This window comes from Misgurnus anguillicaudatus, chromosome 25 (assembly GCF_027580225.2).
Source record: "Misgurnus anguillicaudatus chromosome 25, ASM2758022v2, whole genome shotgun sequence".
NCBI classification, from domain to species: Eukaryota; Metazoa; Chordata; class Actinopteri; order Cypriniformes; family Cobitidae; genus Misgurnus; species Misgurnus anguillicaudatus.
In genome coordinates, this window is record NC_073361.2 from 14,389,043 (window position 1) to 14,410,069 (window position 21,027).

Sequence of the window (21,027 nt, forward strand, 5' to 3'; positions counted from 1 at the left end):
TGAAATTAATGTCAGAAAAGCTCTGATAGCACAGAATAAAGAGATTTCCCTACCACATTAAAAAACTATTTTTTTTTTTAAAGACAAATTTTATGTTGTGTATTGTGAAATGCTGTTGATGTCGTCATAGATCTTTGACTTTGTGTCATGAGGACTTCATCTGTGCAGTGTTTATTGAGTGCCAGATGTTAATAGCTAACTGTTTTTATGAGAGACAAATCCGTGTATCATTCATTAAGTTATTTTGAAGGTTTTGAGGTTCTACCTCAAAACGAAAAATCAAGCTGAATTCCTGTTTTTCGTATTTTGACAAAATGAAACAAAAATGATACAAAAATAAATAAATAAATAAATAAAACCGAAAAACAAAAATTGCTTGTTTTTCGTTTAAGAAAAATTAAGAAATGAACTCTTTTCTCATGTTCTACTTTCAATATTAAATAAAAAAAAACTATTGAACAAATGAATCCTGCATTTATTAGTTTCTTGAATCAGATGAAGATAATTGTTTAGTTAGGGGGCGTGCACACCAAAGCTTTTACGCCCGCGGGCGGCACATGAAGAAAGCTGGCACTCAGCTGAAAAACAGCTGGCATTCGCTGTTGTCCAGGTGTTTTCAGCCGCATTTAAAAGTTTTGGTGTGCACAACCCCTTAGAATGAGGAAGTGTACACAGGATGGAACGCCATCCAGAATCACAGCCTATGGTCATGATTTACAAGCTAATCTTATGATATCACAAGGGGAGTCATCCTGCTAGCTGTTTGAGCTCTACAGATCGCATAATTTAGGAAAATTAATAGAAATGTTATTCTGTGTGACGAAATATTGTACAAACATTTGACAATTAATCATTATTTCTCCAAATATGGGCACAATTGGACTAAGAGCCCTGGCAAATGCTGAATATTGTATGTACCCATATGAACACACACATTATCTTGATGGGCCTGATTATCATAATGGGCGGTCCTATTCGAGGCCGTCTATTGGCTGAGATGCGCTAGTGGTGCACATCCTCATTCTGAAGTATTCTTAATATGGAACAGCATTTGATCAATGTTGATGATGGAGGAGCCCAACAGACTCAAACACTTTTGTTTAATACAGAAAGGCACAATTAAACTTTTGTGAAGACCAAAGTGAAAAATATATGATGATATAATTTCTAGATGTGCTCTAGCAACCCATGTGTATTTGTACGAAAGAAATATTTGTACAAATGGCCTTCCATAGTTTTGCACACGTCTCTCAAAATCAAAACCAGGAAGAAACTCTTTAACTAAGTGAAAGTGAAACTTAAGCGCTATAGACCTACAGTGATTTCTTTCTATCAATGTTCATGCAAAGAAATGGCAGAAGCAAGTATTTCAGTGGCTCAGGATCAGTTTACTTGCCCAATCTGTCTGGATCTACTGAAGAATCCAGTGACCATTAACTGTGGACACAGTTTCTGTATGGATTTTATTGCATACCGCTGGGATCAGGATGATCAGAAGCGAATCTACAGCTGCCCTCAATGCAGACAAACCTTCACACCAAGACCTGTTTTAGGTAAGAATGTGGTGATTGCTGAAATGCTGGAGAAACTGAAGAAGACAAAACTTCAATCTGCTCCTGACTCTGCTCATTGTTACGCTGGACCTGGAGATGTGGAGTGTGACATCTGTACTGAGAGAAAACTAAAAGCAGTCAAGTCCTGTCTAGTGTGTCTGAACTCTTACTGTCAAAATCACCTCAACCAGCATGAGAATTTCTTTAAAGGTAAAAACCACAAAGTGATCAATGCCACTGGAAGACTACAAGAAATGATCTGCAAAAAACACAATAAACAACTAGAAATCTACTGCCGTACTGACCAACAATGCATTTGTTATCTGTGTACGATGGATGTTCACAAAAATCACGACACTGTGACAGCTGTGGCAGAGAGGACAGAGAAACAGGTGTGAACTCACATAAATTACAATTTAATGACATTTATTGTTTGATATTGGATTTATATTGTCATGATTTTGTAACAGACGTGTTTATGTAATATTGCAGTTCATAGTGATTTGATCTTTTCCACAGACGCGATTGGGAGAAACAAAAAGAAATTCAAAGCAGAGAATTCAGGAGAGAGAGAAGAAGCTTCAGGAGCTGAGACAGACTGTGGACTCTCATAAGGTGAGTTTTAAAAACATCTGCTGGATGAGAAGTTTCAGACTCAGTGATGAATGAAGTGTTTGATGAGTTTTAGTCTGACTGAAGTTCACTGTGAGTCTCAGGTTGTGTGAGACAGCAGTAAGATCTGATTGTAATGTTTGTCCTAACAGCGCTCTGCACAGACAGCAGTGGAGGACAGTGAGAGGATCTTTACTGAACTGATCCGATCCATTGAGAGAAGACGATCTGAGGTGACACAACTGATCAGAGATCAGGAAAAGACTGCAGTGAGTCAAGCTGAAGGAGTCATGAAGCGTCTGGAGGAGGAGATTGATGATCTGAAGAGGAGAGACGCTGAACTGAAGCAGTTTTTACAAACAGATGATGACATTCATTTCCTGCAGGTTACAGATCTGAAAAACAGGACATTGATCATTTTACAATACTTGATCTTTAATAAGCTTATAGTTAGAGATATTTTAACCTAACAGTCATAATTTAAGACCCCGAAAGAACGCATTTCGAATTACAATTTATGTTCAGAGTAGTGTGTGTCTTGGAGATTGTGTGTATCACATTGTAATTGTAAAATGCAAAGATTCTGTCTTTAGAGACAATGACAAAAACAAAATAATAAGAATGACAGCTATTATTAAATTTGAGATGAGCAAATAAAAAGCTAGTAAACATAATTATTGTATTATTTTATTTGTTTTTGTCCTGCAGAGTTTCAAGTCTTTCTCTGTGACTTCTGGATCTTCAGATGTTTCCAGCATTACTCTCAGTTCTCTTCTCACTTTTGATGATTTGGGAAAATCTGTTTCTAAACTCAGAGATAAACTGGAGGATTTGTGTAAAGACGAGATTAAATGTATATCTGACAGAGGTAAAGTAACAGACATGTATGTGAGCAGCAAGTCCTTACGTATGTTGTGTTTTCACATAGAAATGACTTTAACTGTGTTTGTTTATTTCTATAGTAAAATCCACAGAAATTATTTACAAAGAACCCACAACTAGAGAGGATTTCCTACAATGTAAGTTAATAAAGCCATCAAACACACACACACGCACGCACGCACACACACACACACACACACACGCACGCACACACACACACAAACACTTTTTTTTCTACATCAATGGGTTATCATGGTAAGGAAAAAACATAGTAAACAAAACCCAGAGACAAATTGATGTCTGTCCTTGAAGGGGAGATGATCAATAACATGTTCTCCTTTACCTGTGTTTAGTTTCCAATCAACTACTACAGCGTTTAAACATTTCTAACAAATGTACTACACCCTTATTCATTATGTGTGTCCAAACATTACCATATAAAGTTTACACATTTTAACTGATTGTATATTACAGAAAAAGACGAGTTGTTTGTGCACATTGATATCCCAGAGGTGTAAGGCAGATGTTATTTCATTACTCTTCCTAGCTGTTGTGTATTGTTGTCATGATCTTCAGTATAAACTCACTGCACATACACCACAGAAAGGCTGGCAGAACATTATTAAACAAAGAGCAGGATTTTGTCCCATCAATGTTATTATTTTATTGCTAAATGCTTATTTTATTTTTTATCAGATTCAATTCTGCTGTCTCTGGATCCAAACACAGTGAATAAAAATCTGCAGCTGTCTGAGAAGAACACTGTGGCTACTTACATTAAAACAGTCCAGATGTATCCTGATCATCCAGACAGATTTGATTTTTTTTATCAGGTGTTGTGTAGAGAGAGTTTGTGTGGACGCTGTTACTGGGAGGTTGAGAGGAGTGGTGGTGTGTATATATCAGTGTCATATAAGAGCATCAGCAGGAAGGGATCAGGTTATGAGTGTGTGTTTGGATTAAATGATCAGTCCTGGAGTTTGAACTGCACTGACTCCATCTGCTACTTCATTCACAATAACAAACACACTGATCTTCCTGTAGTGTTGAGTTCCTGTAGAATAGGAGTGTATGTGGATCACAGTACAGGATCTCTGTCCTTCTACAGCGTCTCTGATACAATGAACCTCATACACAGAGTCAACACCACATTCACTCAAACACTTTATGCTGGGTTTTGGCTCAATGAAAACTCAAACATAAAACTCTGCAATCTGACAAGATAGTTACAGAGATTTTACAGATAATAGTGTTTTATCACAACTTTGACCTTCATGATTATTTAGTGACTGTGAAATGTTAAAAGTCTTTTATTGTCTCATGAAAAATATAATTGAAACACTTGAACACAACTCTTATCACTGCATGCCATTTATTACAAAAACGATTTATTTTTTTTAAAAGTTGAATAAACCCGTCTGGGCTTACAGTGTAGAAATAAAACAGAATACTTTGCTTGTTGTGTTTATTCTGTACTTATTTGCTTGTCTCTACTGTACAAGATATGATTCATAAAATGTGTTGTAAATCCTACTTCAATATCACTGTACTTTAGTGATGCGCGGGTCGTCTCGTAACCCGCGGGCCCCGCGGGTAACCCGCGGGTCGGGTTGGGGCGGGTAAAGAAATTGTAACTTTAATGCGGGGCGGGTTGGGGCGGGTCATTAAAAACAAAATAAAAAAACTGATATGTTGCGTCTAATTCCCTGTAGCATATATATTAAATATTTGGGAATATATATTTTTACATTTAATTACGTTCTTTGATAAGGTTAAATTACGTAGGCCTATGTGGCAACGTAACTAGCGCAACGTAACTTGATATCCCCAAACCTTTGACGTCACGGACGCGCCAAGTAGCTCCACTGGCTGCCAGCCACAACAACAAAACAAATGGAGAATTAAAAGATGAAAGACGATCTGCAGGAGAAATTAAGGTAGGGAATTTGTGAATAGATAAAAATGCTGCTTTTTTGTGTGGTGATCTACTTTTAAAATGATAAAGCCGACAAGTTCTACATGCTAAAGACACTTTAAATGCGTGGACTTTACTGCATATATCTCTACATTGGATTTAGGGATGTCACTCTATTTTAGGGATGTACTCTATTTTCTTGAGGAGTTAAAAAAAATCCTGGAGCACATGTCGAGTATGGTTTAAAATAGCGGAGATTTTGTGAAACAAACTTGAAGGAAAATTACAATAGTATCAGAAGCATATATCAGCACAACGCTGCCTCTCTCTCTCTCTCTCTCTCTCTCTCTCTCTCTCTCTCTCTCTCTCTCTCTCTCTCTCTCTCTCTCTCTCTCCCTCGTTCGCTCGCTCTCGCGTGCTTCAGCTCGTGCATGAAAGCAAGAAGAATGCGATGCAATTGAATGCTTGTAAATTTCGGAAGTGTACACGACTGAGCTGCAGCGGCAGGCATAAGATTTATAAAAACACATATGAGAAGAAAAACACAGCAACTCTAAAAGACTTAAGTGTTTCACAATTGCTCATAATGCCAATTTTCCCGTGGAGGCATGGAGCAGCATGAGAACACACAGTTTTTTTTTTTTATTACCATTATTGTCAGTAACAATTAACATTTGTATTATACATACAAATAGTATTATACAATAACATAGTATTATAAAGTAATAAGAACAAACATTCTTTTATGAGAGATTTACAGTTATGAAAAATAATAATGAAATAAATAAACAAATAATAATAAAATAAAGAAAGAAAATAAATAAAGAAAAAACATACATAAAATAATTGTTATATTTTTACTCAAGTAGGGGGTAGGAAAGTACATCTAAATATCATATCTCAAATTACAGGTGAATTCAAAACCTTATTTAAAATCTGGTATGATTTAACTGCTTTTTTGTTATTCTTTAATTTACAAAGAGATTCAGTTAAACCTTTTAATTCTGAGCAAAAAGCAATAAAATTAGGTTTTGAGGCTGTAACTTTACACTTATGAATATGACCTTTTCCAAGCAAGCACAGGATATTAATAGTATTGTTTAAAGTAACAGAACCAGTATTACATGACAAAAACAGGACCAATTCTTCAGTGAAGTCAATAAGATTATTAAAGGATGTAAAAATCAATCTTGAAATTTCATTCCAAAATGGTGTTGTAAAGGGACATTTAACAAACAAATGAATCACTGATTCATTTTCAGAACCACAAAAAGAGCACTCTGGATGAATATTCATAAATTTAGATAAAAATAACTTTCCTACCCCCTACTCGAGTAAAAATATAACAATTATTTTATGTCTATGTATGTTTTTTCTTTATTTATTTTCTTTATTTATTTTATTATTATTTGTTTATTTATTTCATTATTATTTTTTATAACTGTAAGTCCCTCATAAAAGAATGTTTGTTCTTATTACTTTATAATACTATGTTATTGTATAATACTATTTGTATGTATAATACAAATGTTCCCTTTCAGTCGGTCACTACGACGTCACGTCGTGACCGACGAATTGGGAACCGCTTCGCGGGTGACCTATCTACTTCGAGAACTATCAGAAACGCCAATGAACTTGGCATGCAGGTATTTGCATAATGCCGGCGCCGCCCCGCCAGGTGCGTATATAAGGCGCAGGTGCATAATACCAAATCAGCTTTATTGCTTCGAAGCCGGCAGACATCTGCTCACGAGAAGCTATTCTAAAAACTGATCTTCGTAGATCCTGTTCTGGGAAGAAAAGTCTCAGCTTGCTGAAGTTGGTTGGGCAAAGACACCTCAGCGGAGGCTCGCAGTGTTTTCTCCACCCTTTCTCTCTCTCTCTGTCTCTTTTTTTAGGACTTGAGTTCGAGTGAGTGCGTTTGCCTCTCCCTGTGTGTTTCACCAGCTCGCACAAAAGAGTGATTTCCCTGAAAGAGCAGCACGTTTGAGCTTTGTGTCTTTTTAAAGACAGCCACTCATTCGTGTCACGGTCGGGGTCGTCTTTTTAAAGATGGATTTCCGTCCGTGCTCCGTTTCTGGATGCGGTGTGTTCATCGCCCCCCAGGATGGCCACAAGCGTTGTCTTTCGTGTCTGGGGCTCCAGCACGCAGAGGCAGCGTTGCGTGATAGCTCATGCCCCATCTGTGAGGGCATGACTATGGCGGATTTGCGGAGACGGGTGTCGTTCCTCCGGCAACGGCTCCCGCCTTCCCAGTCTGGTGCTGCTAAGGGCGCAGCTACCAAACTTGCGAAGGATGACCTCCGTATAACGGTGCTGGGTCGGTCTGCTGGTTCGTCCAGTAGCTCCCAGCGCCCTGATCCGTTGCCAGCGGAGGTCCCGATGGAGACGAGCGGCCCGTGTTCTACGGTGTCCTCGCGCTCTGTCGAGCCTCCACCTGACGCGATGTCCACCGTAACGTCGGAGGGGGGGTTGTCAGCCTCGGACGTCGATCCGGATCCGCTCCCGCCTTCGGGCCAGGTTGCGGGTTCTGCGTTCGACCCTGAGATGGCAGCCATGCTCGCTCGGGCGGCGGAGGCGGTCGGCTTGGAGTGGACTAAACCTCCCCCACCCGAACCGTCCCGCCTCGATGATTGGTTCTTCGGGGGTGCCAGGGCTTCTCAGTCCTCGCCCCCGATGCCTTTCTTCCCCGAGGTGCATGAAGAGCTGACGCGGTCGTGGAAAACCCCGTTTTCCGCCCGGAACCGGCCGTATCAGCCTTCACCTCTCACCTCTCTCGAGGGTGGAGATGCCAAGGGGTACACTGGTATCCCGTCAGTGGAGCGCCCGGTCGCGATGCAGTTGTGTCCGGCCGGTGTCGCTTCCTCCTGGCGGGACCAGCCTACTCTCCCCTCACGGGCCTGTAAGCAGTCTTCGGCGCTGTCCGGTGCTGCTTACAAGGCTTGTGGGGAGGCAGCCTCTGCCCTGCATGCCATGGCATTGCTGCAGGTTCACCAGGCTAAGGCTCTGAGGGATCTGCACGCGGGAGGTCACGACTCGGCGGAGTTCTCTGAACTACGTGCGGCTACAGATCTGGCGCTTCGTGCGACCAAGGTCACCGCACGCGCCGTCGGGCGTGCGATGTCTACCCTGGTAGTCCAGGAACGCCATCTCTGGCTGTGTCTGGCGGACATGAAGGACGCCGATAAAACCCGGCTCCTGAATGCTCCGGTTTCCCAGACCGGCCTGTTCGGCGAGACGGTCGAGGAGTTTGCGCAGCAATTCTCCGCGGCCAAGAAGCAGACTGAGGCCATCGCTCAGATCATGCCACGTCGGAAGCGTCCTGCGCCTGCCCCATCCACGTCGGCGCCTCAGCCTGCTCCTCGCCGAGGGCGTCCTGCGGCGGCCGCCTCCGTTCCTCCCCGGGGCTCTTCTAAGAAGCGAGGAACCGGTCGTCAGCAGCCCGCCCCGCCCGCTCAGCCCGCTTCAAAGGGTGGTAAAAGAAGATCTAAGCGGCCCTGAGACGGGCGACCGAGAGATGGAGGGGATCGCTCTTCGGGAGATGGTGAAGGCACCACTCCCCCCACCGGAGGAGGGCCGGTTGGGGAATCTTTTGTTTCATTTTTCTGTTCCGCCGACTTTTCAGTCGGCACCCACAAATCCACAAAAAGAGCGAATTCCACTTCCATCTCTAGGTCTTCAGATGAGCGCCGGAGACACGAGCGGGCTCATAACCCCCCCTCGTTCTCCGACTCATCAGAGGAGAACGAGAGCGACGCACGGGCTCATAACCCCACCGCGCTCTCAGCCGGTAGGAGACAGCTACGGGCTCATAACCCATCATCTCCCTCCTCCTTCGCCAGAGGGTGCATCGAGTGGTGTGAGGTGTCTTCAGCAGAGCCTCCCTTACTCAACCACCCAGCAACGGACTCAGGTGAGTGTTATCACACACAACACTGCTGTCGGTGCGGCCGTTACGCACACACCGGCGATCACCTCCGTTGCGCCCGCCGCGGGTACACCGATCGTGCCTTTAGTCCCCCTCGCACGGTATCTGGGGGCGTGGGAACAGCTTCCCAGCCCGTCGCGTTGGCTTTTACGCACGATTCGTCTCGGCTATGCGATCCAATTTGCCCGGCGTCCCCCCAAATTCTCCGGCGTTCGTTTCACTACGGTGAGAGCTGCCGATGCGCACGTCCTCCGTGCGGAGTTGTCTTTCTTATTGGCTAAAGACGCGATCCAGCCGGTCCCTCCAGCCGAGTTGAGGTCGGGTTTTTACAGCCCTTACTTTATTGTACCCAAGAAAAGCGGCGGCTTGCGACCGATCCTGGACCTGCGTTCGCTGAACTGTGCACTTCACAGAATGCCGTTCAAAATGCTGACGCCCAAACGCATATTTCCATGCATTCGTCCAAACGATTGGTTCGCATCTATCGACCTGAAGGACGCGTACTTTCACGTATCGATTCTCCCCCGACACAGGCCGTTTCTCCGCTTTGCGTTCGAGGGGCGAGCATACCAGTACAAAGTCCTCCCATTCGGGCTCTCTCTGTCGCCCCGTGTATTCACCAAAGTAGTGGAGGGGGCTTTAAAACCCCTGAGAGAGAGAGGTGTGCGCATTCTCGCGTATCTGGACGATTGGCTAATAATAGCTCAAACACGTCAGACGCTGTGCGATCACAGAGATTTAACTTTAAAACACCTCGCTCGTTTGGGTCTTCGGGTCAACTGGGAAAAGAGCAAGCTTTGCATCGTGCAGAGAATCTCTTTTCTCGGTATGGAACTGGACTCGATCGATTTGACAGCTCGTCTAACAGAAGCGCGTGTACAGTCGATTCTGACTTGCCTGAATACATTCAAGAGCAAGAGCGCGGTCCCGCTGAAACAATTTCAGAAGCTTTTGGGGCATATGGCAGCAGCCGCAGCTGTAACTCCGCTCGGACTGCTTCATATGCGACCGCTTCAGCATTGGCTTCACGATCGAGTCCCGAGGAGAGCGTGGCTGCGCGGCATTCACCGTGTTATCATTACACCTGCGTGTCGTCGCACTTTCACTCCGTGGTTAGACCGTGCGTTTCTCCGAGCCGGTGTGCCTCTGAGACAGGTCTCCAGGCATGCGATAGTATGCACAGATGCGTCAGACACGGGGTGGGGGGCCACGTACGATGGGCTTGCGGCTTCGGGGGTCTGGACGACACCCCAGCTGCATTGGCACATAAACTGCCGGGAAATGTGGGCTGTATATCTTGCGCTCGTCCGTTTCAGCAACGAGTTACGGGGCAAAGATGTATTAGTTCGAACAGACAATACTGCGACCGTGGCGTACATCAATCGTCAAGGCGGTTTACGCTCGCGTCACCTGTCGCATCTCGCCCGTCACCTCCTCACTTGGAGTCAGAAGAATTTGAGGTCTCTTCGTGCCATTTACATCCCGGGCACGCTCAATGTAGAGGCGGATGCGCTCTCTCGGGCTGCGCGTCCCGGCGAATGGCGACTCCACCCCATTGCGGTTCAGCAAATTTGGAGACGTTTCGGCAAAGCGCAGATAGATCTGTTTGCTTCCCCAGAGACGACCCATTGTCGCCTGTTCTATTCACTAGCCGACGACTCGCTCGGCGTGGATGCATTGGCACACAGCTGGCCGCGAAACATGCGCAAATACGCGTTCCCTCCGGTGAGCCTCATTGCGCAAACCTTATGCAAAATCCGGGAGGACGAGGAGAGCGTGCTGTTGGTGGCACCGTATTGGACAACCAGGAGTTGGTTTCCAGAACTCTCTCTCCTCGCGACAGCCCCTCCGTGGAAGATTCCCCTGAGGAAGGACCTTCTTTCTCAACAAGAGGGCACATTATGGCACCCGCGCCCCGACCTGTGGAACCTCCATGTGTGGTCTCTGGACGGGGCACGGAGGATATGAGTGATTTACCGCAAGAGGTATCTAACACTATTGCTGCTGCGCGAGCGCCGTCTACGAGACAGGCTTACGCGCTTAAATGGAACCTGTTTGTCGACTGGTGTTCTTCCCGAAGTGAAAACCCCCGAGAATGCCCGATTAGTGTTGTGCTTTTATATCTCCAGCGTCGTTTGGAGAATAGGCTGTCACCATCCACTATTAAGGTCGATATAGCTGCGATATCAGCTCACCAATCACCCGTAAACGGTAGAACAGTGGGTCAGCACGACCTAGTCATCAGATTTCTCAGAGGCGCTCGAAGACTGAATCCTTCGCGTCCCCCCTCTATTCCTCCTTGGGACCTGTCCTTGGTGCTGAAATCACTCCGGGAAGCCCCATTTGAGCCTCTGCATAGTGTGAGTGTTAAATTTCTTACAATGAAAACATTAACTCTCCTTGCTTTGGCTTCTGTTAAGAGGATAGGGGATATTCATGCATTTTCGGTCGATGAATCGTGCCTTCAGTTCGGGCCGGCTGCATCCAGCGTAACACTGAGACCCCGGCCCGGCTTTGTGCCCAAAGTTCCCACCACTCCTTTTAGAGATCAAGTGGTGAATCTCCAAGCACTGCCTTTGGAGGAGGCAGACCCAGCCATGGCTTTGTTATGCCCTGTTCGTGCACTACGTGTGTATATAGACAGGACGCAAAGTTTTAGGACCTCAGATCAGCTCTTTGTTTGTTACGGTGGTCAGCAGAAAGGAAAAGCTGTCACCAAGCAGAGGATGTCCCATTGGATTGTGGATACTATAGCCCTTGCATATCAAAAGCAGAATGTGCCTTGTCCATTTAATTTACGTGCTCACTCTACACGCAGTGTGGCATCATCTTGGGCACTGGCTCGCGGTTCCTCGCTAACAGATATTTGTAGAGCTGCAGGCTGGGCGACACCTAATACGTTCACAAGATTCTATAGTGTTCGTGTCGAACCGGTTTCCACTCGGGTTCTTTCTACTAACTAGTTAAGAATGCCGAGGGTCGGCTCGTGTGTCGGCTTGGAGCCTCTATTTTGGTGCTGTACAGTTGCACCAATATGGAAGGCAATCGGGGCAAAAACGTCACAAAAACTGTTTTTGCCTCTCCTCCACCGCCCTGATAGCTGGTGTTGCGGAGCATCCGCTGTCAACCTATCACTGATGTATTCTCTGTAAACCTGTGTAGGCTAGGCGTCCACATTTGTCCCCTACGTGGGGTTCATTTGTGTGTATAGTCCGTGGGGTTCTCCTCCTCCACGTTGTGCCTGAGCAGCGCCTGCTCTGCACCTCTCAACATACCATGTATTGTTCAGAGACTTTATTTTGAGCAACCTGTCGGTTGTTTCATATATTTTTATGTCATCCATTTAACCTTCTTAGGGGATGGCTTCCGCAGTGTTCTAGCTCCGCTCAGTTTAGACGCTTCCCCCAGTTCGCTGCTTCACTATCGTGGGTTAAGGAACAGGTAGTGACCGGCCTTCTGCATTTTGCCTTAGGTTCCGCCCCTTTATGTGGAGGGCGGAGGGCTTTTGCAGGCACTGGAAGGGTTCAGCTGCAGTGGCGTTTTGGTAGGGATTCCCAATTCGTCGGTCACGACGTGACGTCGTAGTGACCGACTGAAAGGGAACGTCTCGGTTACGTATGTAACCCTCGTTCCCTGAAGGAAGGGAACGGAGACGTCACGTCCCGTCGCCACAGTTTGCTGTTCCATTGCTGTTTAAGGCCGGGCACTGTTGCTCGGCTTCTCAGCAATAATATAGCTGATTTGGTATTATGCACCTGCGCCTTATATACGCACCTGGCGGGGCGGCGCCGGCATTATGCAAATACCTGCATGCCAAGTTCATTGGCGTTTCTGATAGTTCTCGAAGTAGATAGGTCACCCGCGAAGCGGTTCCCAATTCGTCGGTCACGACGTGACGTCTCCGTTCCCTTCCTTCAGGGAACGAGGGTTACATACGTAACCGAGACGTTAATTGTTACTGACATAATGGTAATAATAAAAAAAAAAAAAGAAAAAAAAACCTCGTTTTAGTCATTTGTGCATTGCATGTCGTTACCACTAATGAGCACAAGATGGCAGATGACTTCTTCGCCACTATCATTTTGAGTCGTATTTTAAAGGAAGATTTACAAGCAATAGCATGCAATGATTTTACTATAGCCAACTTATTAAATGAAGATCCAAAACCAGGAAGTCAAATGCAGTTTGAGATTTATTAAGAATAGTGTGTTATATAACAGGATATAGAAGAGGCAGATCATTATTTTCACACTCCATCACAGCAGGTGGCGGTATGCACCTTTAAAGTTGGTTCGTAACCCGCCATTAAACCAAAAGAAGAAGATGAAGATTTTAACGTCAGCTCATCGTAAGCATTAGGTAAGTGCTCGCTCACAAGCTAATGAATAATTATATTGCAGCGAATGCGTTACGACAGGCACTGTCATTGTGTGAATAATTAATGATATAGTGATCCAAGCATTACGTCGAGTTTGCCGTAAGCTTACCTCATAGCCATCATAAGCCAGGTTTGCTGACGTAAGGGTAACGTAATATGAACATAAAGTTATGACTCATGACAAACTGGCAAGAGAGTTGATAACACAGATCTGTCCAAATATGAGGGAAACTATATTCCTTTGTAGGCCTACTGTGTATCATTATTAGAGTAAGTTGGACTAAATAATTTCCTTGTTGATTTTACATTTGAATAACCATTGTTTCAAAAATCATAAAAACAAATCTGATTCTAGTTATTACTAATACAAGCAACTTTTTATGGTTTTCTATATGCTTGTCTTTCACAGATTATTCACCCAGTGTTTATTCACAAGATTGACCGAAGCTTATTTAGATGACCAAATTATGAACATTGTGACCCACCCTGAGGCTGTAAGAGTGTGCCTGATGAGAGAATGCGTACTTGAAGCAGTTATAGGACTTAATATATTCAAGAAGACCAAGCGATCCTTATAGGACTACATGCAAAGCAATGTACTCCAGACCGCACAACTGAACATACAGGTACTTTTTAAAAAGCTCATTATTCTTCTTAACTTAAACATGCATGCTTATTCTTTCTACTATTGTCTGTTTTATTATTAGTAAACAGTTTTGTTTTAAATTGTTAAAACATCTTTATCCTTTTTCAGATTATATTTTTGTTAAAGATTTTTTATTATCTACATGTCATGTCTGTGTTTATTTCAAGTGCAAACAGTAGAACTGTCACAAATGAATATATCTATGACTTTGCACCTGCACTTAATTTAGACATTTTTAAGCATTTTAGGCCAAAATCAGAGTGTAACTTTTACTTTTCATACTAAATGAAATATTTAGCCCCAAATAGCACTTGATTACAGAAGAGTTTTCACTTGTTAACCTGACCGATACAGCAACCATCACACCAAACATTCCAAAACCTGTTTCATTAGATAGAAACAATCAATGAATTTGGGCAACCAGTATCTGTTTGAATACTATAGCTAAAAGTGTGTCACAGCTTTGTTCTGATCGGTTGTTTCTGTTTATGTGTTTTGTACGCTGTGTGTTTTGTCATTGGTTTGTTTTGACAGGTGGCCATGCACGTACCAGTCATTGTCTTAAGCCCAGGATACACTGCAAGATTTTTGCTCTCCTATAATATCATTACCTTATCACACTGTGCGACATGGATCATTTAAACTTGGGTACGACAAGCATGAAGACTGTATAATGATGACACCTCTCTCATAGGTTGTGACGACTGTGACTCCAGTTAAGTGCAATGTCACCAGCATGTGCTAGTGTTAAACACATACTGGTACGCTGGTCGACATAGGACCACCGAAGAGCCACGATCACAGAAATTGCCACAAATGTTTCACGATGGTAATCTTTCGTTTGGGACCGCCAAAAATCATGCAGTGTATCCCAGGCTATATCCTCCCCTCCGTCTAGTCATCATCTCATTAATTATGAGATGCGCTGTCAGTGCTTTTTCTTTCTGACTCTTCTCTGTTCTCTCCAGATTGTGCCCTGATGCCATCTGCCCCGTTCTCCCAGCCTCATCTTCCCTCTCTATGCCTAGCTTCACATCGGTTGGCTCTTCTTTGGCTCTCTTCATCCCGTCTGCCTGCCTCGCTGCTCTCCCTGATAACATTTCCTGACTGATGCCTTGCACTCTGACTCTTTCTGCAAGGTGCCATTCTCAGCAGTGACTCAATTTAGTGCCACCCTGCTGCTTGGTGAGTCTCTGCATTCTGGAATTGAGATTTTCATTGCCCATTCAATAAACTGTTTTGTGCTTACAGTTGAGTCTGTGACTTTTTTTGACCAAGTGATGTAAGTAAGGTCTCAACTTTATACCTTTTAATATTGATTTCTAGTTACACAGTTGTCTTTATGATGGGCCTAGCATTTTTTAGAGAGTCTGTATTTCTGTTTCCTATGTCAATACTAACTATTACAATGTTTTTGGTTGAAAACAATTATATGCCTTTGTTGCCAATGTTTGTTGTTTATGGGTTTTATTTATAATCAAATATTAAATGAGATTCATTTATAACTGAGCAAAAAAATAAATCATTTTGGAGTTTATATTCCAGTATAATTTGCCTAATTCTTACTAGAGTACATGTAATAAAGTTCTGTTTTCTTTGTACTGTAGTGAAAACATAAATGACATTCTGATTGTATGAAGTTATAAGACTTAACAGTTTACAGGCTGTGATGTGCATTAGGCCTACATATACTAACATTCCTAGGTCATCCATATCCCAGGGCAGCACAATAAACTTTACCATTTATGTGTCGCAGGCATTGCACTTCTGAGGTCATCACCATCTTTCTTCAGCCAAACAAAATGATTCTCACCAACCACCCCGGCTCTGCTAAGCTTGATGTTGGAGGTCTGCTGTTTTTGAAGCAGGGGACCACTGTCCATTAAAGGCTTCATAAACCATTTAACAAAATCACATAAGATAGTGTAGTTCATACTCCATGCAATGTGCCATACAATGGAAGGGCCATGTTCCTTATCACATCTGGATACTGCAAAGCTCCTGTCTCCTCAACAATTTACGAACTAATCAATTATTAAATGAAGAAATGCTATGTAAAAGCAAAGATATTTCTTCCTGTGGAATTTGAGTCTTAAATGTAGTAATTACTGTTTTATGGCATAAATAAAAGTTAAATATTATATTATTTTAAAAGCATCATGTATCTTTTTTCATTCCTAATGTATTCTACTAGTAGTGTGTCAGGCACTTTAACCCTTATGAAAAAAGCCAAGGAAAATAGAGAGCATCATATCAAAACAACTGTTTATTTGCACATGCAACATTAAACTATGGTATACATCTCTGTTTTCATTACAATATTGAAAAGGATGAGTATTTGGAGTCTACAGTACTGCTTGCTCCATCTCCAGCAAAGATAAAAACATCCTAAGAAAAAGGACTCATTCACTCATTATTCCTCTTTTTACAACCGCGACACATTTTGCACAGAAAACACAGCATCTGGAGGACGTATATGATCCTCACCAGTGTTATTTATTGTTTTTCCTGTGTGTGTCTAATGATGATAAAAAAATTATAATTGATCAATTATACTTTGAAGGATAAAGCAAAACTACTATATTTACTATAAAGCTATCTAAACCAATAGCAGCTTCATAAGACTTAATTAAGGTGGTTATCAAAAGACTAACAAACAAATATAATGCATATGGGTTGACCTGTGAAAACATAATGTCCTGTTTTCATTTGTCAGTTACCAGTTAGGCTTTAGAAACATGATAAAGTTAAAGTGTATTTAAAAATATAGTTTGGAGAAATGTGTGAAAGTGGTCATGAATTTCAAGGGTTGAATGATTATAGTTAACTGTTTAAAAATATGTAGTTGTAGCCTACTAATGCTTTTATAAAATGCTCAAAATATATTTTAGATTACATCCTGTGATATCCAAGCCTTCTTTCTTTCTGTGTTTTCAAAGCTCCACACCAGTAGGTGGTTGTAAAGAAAACCGTGTAGGTACGCGTTAACACGTGATTTACGTGTTAACACGCACTTACGCGTTAACACGTAGTGCGTGTTAACACGTGATTTACGCGTTAACACGTAGTGCGTGTTAACACGTATTTTTAACACGTTTTTGCCCCGTTGGCCTTCCATAGAGAAGTGCATTGTGTTGTATGCTAGTAGCGGTGTCTGTAAGTCAAAATGGCAAGGAATTGTTGCGTGGAAAATAGTACCAACAGAGTCAGTGCTGGGTGCCTGATGTTAACATACCAGTAGATGCGACTATTACGTTACTAGCATTATAATTATAACATTATAATTCATACATGTATCACAGTAACACTGTAAAAATATAGACAGAAAAACAGATCCAACTAAAATCAAGTCTTATTTATATACAAACAATAAAGAACGCTTCAATAATTAAGGTTGTTGCAGTAGCAGATCAGCTCACCAATCGGGCTTTCTGCCCCCTGGATGCGCGCGCACCCTGCAATGTTTGTAAACTTGCAACCCCTCTATATGCATTTAAACCCACAATAATATATATTTTTAAAAAATCAGTAAGAGTAATATATATATAAAAAATTATGATGTATTGGGTACCTTAAATAGGAGGTGGCCGTCTGGAACACTGGATATTTTTCCATTGTTGTTTTTAAATATATCTTTTTATTAAAGTGAAGATCAAAACACAAAACTCAAAAACTCATTTGAAGGTAAAAAAGTAATTTTTTTATGATCAGAGTTTTTGTCACACCATCTCCTCAGTTTGTTCAAGGAATTCTAAAGTAATATAATTTTAATCTGCGTTTTATAATCAAGTTATACATTTCTTTATGGAGTCCATGCAGGCTTAAATATGAAATAGCAAGAAATTCTTAAAGGGGACATTTCACAAAACATTTTAACATTTTAACAATGTAAAATAAATCTTTGGTATCCCCAGGGTATAAATTTGAAGTTTTAGCTTAAAATACCATATTGATAATTTATTATAGCATGTTAAAATTTTGCTGTTTTGGGGTTTGTCCTTTTAAATGTAAATGAGCTGATCTCTGCACTAAATGACAGTGCCGCGGTTGGATAGTGCAGATTAGGGGGTGGTATTATCCCCTTCTGACATCACAAGGGGAGCCAGATTTCAATGACCTATTTTTCACATACAGAGAATGGTTTACCAAAAAAGTTACTGGGTTGAACTTTTTCACATTTTCTAGGTTAAAGCAACACTATGTAGTTTAAATGTAAAAATGACTTACAGCTCCCCCATGTGGTTGAAAAGTGCAACAGTGCCTGGTATCAGACACTCTTCTGTGGGCAGGGGGAGGGTTGGGGCTGTGTGCTCTACCCTCCACCGCCACTTTCAGAGTGTGCTTGTAGCACAATTTGTACAAAACAGTACAATTTGTCCAGTTAAAAGTTGTTCTATCACTGAAATAATTTTAGAGACATTATTTAAAGGTAAAAAACTACATAGTGTTGCTTTAAAAGAAGCACTGGGGACCCAATTGTAGCACTAAAACATGTAAAAAATCAAATTTACATGAAATGTCCACTTTAAAACAAAAACATCGGGCAGTTGCTGAAACTGAACTCTTAAACAAATACCTCATTGAAAATAACAAATGTTTTGGGTTCCAAAAGACGAGGGGAGACCATGGATCAATACTGTATGTGAAGAGAGGTAAACCACCCCTAAAAGCAGGTCATACTTGTCACACGAGAAAAACATGCTTTGCACATGTCTCTCAAGGAGAACAGGAAACTTAAGTGCAGTTAAGGTTTGTACACGTCTCTCTTTCTGTGTGTTTGTGAAGAAAATGGCAGAAGCCAGTATTTTATGGGCTTGGGATCAGTTTACTTGCCCAATCTGTCTGGATCTACTGAAGAATCCAGTGACTATTAACTGTGGACACAGTTTCTGTATGGACTGTATTACAGACTGCTGGGATCAGAAGGGAATCTACAGCTGCCCTCAATGCAGACAAACCTTCACACCAAGACCTGTTTTAGGTAAAAATGTGATGATTGCTGAAATGCTGGAGAAACTCAAGAAGACAAAACTTCAATCTGCTCATTGTTACGCTGGACCTGGAGATGTGGAGAAACAGGTATGAACTCACAAAGATTAAATGAAATTGACATTGATTGTTTAATATTGGATTCATATTGTCATGATTTTGTAAGAGGCGTTTATGTATTATTGCTATTCATGGTTATTCTTTTACACAGAAAGTTCTGGGAGAAACACAAAGAAAGTTAAATCAGAGAATTCAAGAGAGAGAGAAGAAGCTTCAGGAGCTGAGACAGACTGCGGATTCTCATAAGGTGAGTTTTAAAAACATCTGCTGGATGAGAAGTTTCAGACTCAGTGATGAATGAAGTGTTTGATGAGTTTTAGTCTGACTGAAGTTCACTGTGAGTCTCAGGTTGTGTGAGACAGCAGTAAGATCTGATTGTAATGTTTGTCCTAACAGCGCTCTGCACAGACAGCAGTGGAGGACAGTGAGAGGATCTTTACTGAACTGATCCGATCCATTGAGAGAAGACGATCTGAGGTGACACAACTGATCAGAGATCAGGAAAAGACTGCAGTGAGTCGAGCTGAAGGAGTCATGAAGCGTCTGGAGGAGGAAATTGATGATCTGAAGAGGAGAGACGCTGAACTGAAGCAGTTTTTACAAACAGATGATGACATTCATTTCCTGCAGGTAACAGATCTGAAAAAGAGGACATGGACTATATTATGTTTGTTTCATTATAGTTATTTTTATTTGAGAGCGTTCTTTCTTAAATTTACTGGCATTACAATTTATGTTATGTACCTCTGTGTTCTCGTCTATCATACAGGATTAATGTTTTTAGATTAGGCATATAAGAGCCAATAAGAAATAATCAAGGATAAAGAATAACACAAGATAACCTACCAAGCAAACTAAAAATATGATTATAATGTAGATGAATGGGAGAATTGATTTTCTTTATTTGTTTTTGTCCTGCAGAGTTTCAAGTCTTTCTCTGTGACTTCTGGATCTTCAGATGTTTCCAGCATTATTGTCAGTTCTCTTCCCACTTTTGATGATTTGGGAAAATCTGTTTCTAAACTCAGAGATAAACTGGAGGATTTGTGTATAGATGAGATTAAACGTATATCTGACAGAGGTAAAGTAACAGACATGCATGTAAGCAGTGAGTCCTGATGTAGGCTATGTTGTGTTTTCACATAGAAATGACTCTAACTGTGTCTGTTTATTTCTATAGTAAAATCCACTGAAATTATTTACAACGAACCCAGAACTAGAGAGGATTTCCAACAATGTAAGTTAGTTAAACCATCCAACAAACACACACATCCACTACATCTTAATTTTGAACAACTTTATGACCAAATGAAATGACTACACTACAGTGTGCTTAGTAACTTTATAGACCATTTCAAAAGATGTAAACAACACTGGTCCAAAAGCACTTCCTGTTTCAGTTTTTAACACTAGATAAACATTGGGATAAAATAAACCAACAGAACATATAGAACTGAATTAACTAATGTTAAACAAACATCTTAAAGATAATGAAATATGTGAAATAAAAAAAAACTGAAACAGGAAGTGTTTCTGGACCAGTGTTGTTTACATCGTTTGAAATGGTCTACAATGACACAGTGACATACAGTAGAGATGAGTTACAAACATCTGTGTTCAACTGCTGTGTTTCTCTTTTTTTGTTCTACATCAATGGGTTATCATGGTAAGGAAAAAAGGGAGACAAATTGATGTCTGTCCTCAAAGGGGAGATGATCAATAACATGTTCTCCTTAACCTGTGTTTAGTTTGCAGTCAATCACTACAGCGTTTAAACATTTCTAAAAAATTTACTACACACATATTCAGTCTGTGTGTAAAAATATGATCATATAGGACTATAAAATGTACACACGTACCTGATTGCATATTACAGAGAAAGGTGAGCTGTTTGTGCACATTGCTATTCCAGGTGTAAGGCAGATGTTATTGTTCTTCCTGGCTGGTAGTTGTGTATTGTTTTCAGAATATTCAGTACACAAACTCACTACACATACAGGAAAATCCCTTGCACCAAAAGGCTGGCAGAACATTATTAAACAAAGAGCAGGATGTTGTCCCATC

At 41.7% G+C, this 21,027-nt stretch overlaps 1 protein-coding gene and 1 long non-coding RNA gene across 8 annotated transcripts in view; both read left to right on the forward strand.

Annotated features, from left to right (window-relative positions):
- LOC129425740 (tripartite motif-containing protein 16) overlaps positions 1 to 21,027 on the forward strand; it is a 40,662-nt gene that overhangs the window by 17,610 nt on the left and 2,025 nt on the right. Inside the window, exons 1-6 of one of the 4 annotated variants that reach the window (XM_073863774.1) lie at positions 1,048 to 1,945; positions 2,073 to 2,168; positions 2,318 to 2,551; positions 2,874 to 3,033; positions 3,128 to 3,184; positions 3,744 to 5,126. In XM_073863774.1, coding sequence (XP_073719875.1) covers positions 1,352 to 1,945; positions 2,073 to 2,168; positions 2,318 to 2,551; positions 2,874 to 3,033; positions 3,128 to 3,184; positions 3,744 to 4,273 — 1,671 coding nt within the window. In that variant the 5' untranslated portion in view covers positions 1,048 to 1,351 and the 3' untranslated portion in view covers positions 4,274 to 5,126. Of the gene's footprint in view, positions 1 to 591; positions 1,946 to 2,072; positions 2,169 to 2,317; positions 2,552 to 2,873; positions 3,034 to 3,127; positions 3,185 to 3,743; positions 5,127 to 18,641; positions 18,994 to 19,114; positions 19,211 to 19,359; positions 19,594 to 19,884; positions 20,045 to 20,143; positions 20,201 to 21,027 lie in introns of those variants that run through there. The other 3 variants (XM_073863775.1, XM_073863777.1, XM_073863776.1) reach the window with 3 other exon arrangements.
- On the forward strand, positions 12,884 to 16,060 carry LOC129442289 (uncharacterized). 4 transcript variants are annotated; one of them, XR_012368063.1, is made up of 4 exons: positions 12,884 to 13,249; positions 13,678 to 13,894; positions 14,883 to 15,099; positions 15,671 to 16,060. It is a non-coding gene; the product is annotated as an uncharacterized lncRNA (long non-coding RNA). The 4 variants fall into 4 exon arrangements; XR_012368064.1 differs by lacking the exon at positions 13,678 to 13,894 and having other exon boundaries at positions 13,232 to 13,249; XR_012368065.1 differs by lacking the exons at positions 12,884 to 13,249; positions 13,678 to 13,894 and adding an exon at positions 14,357 to 14,562.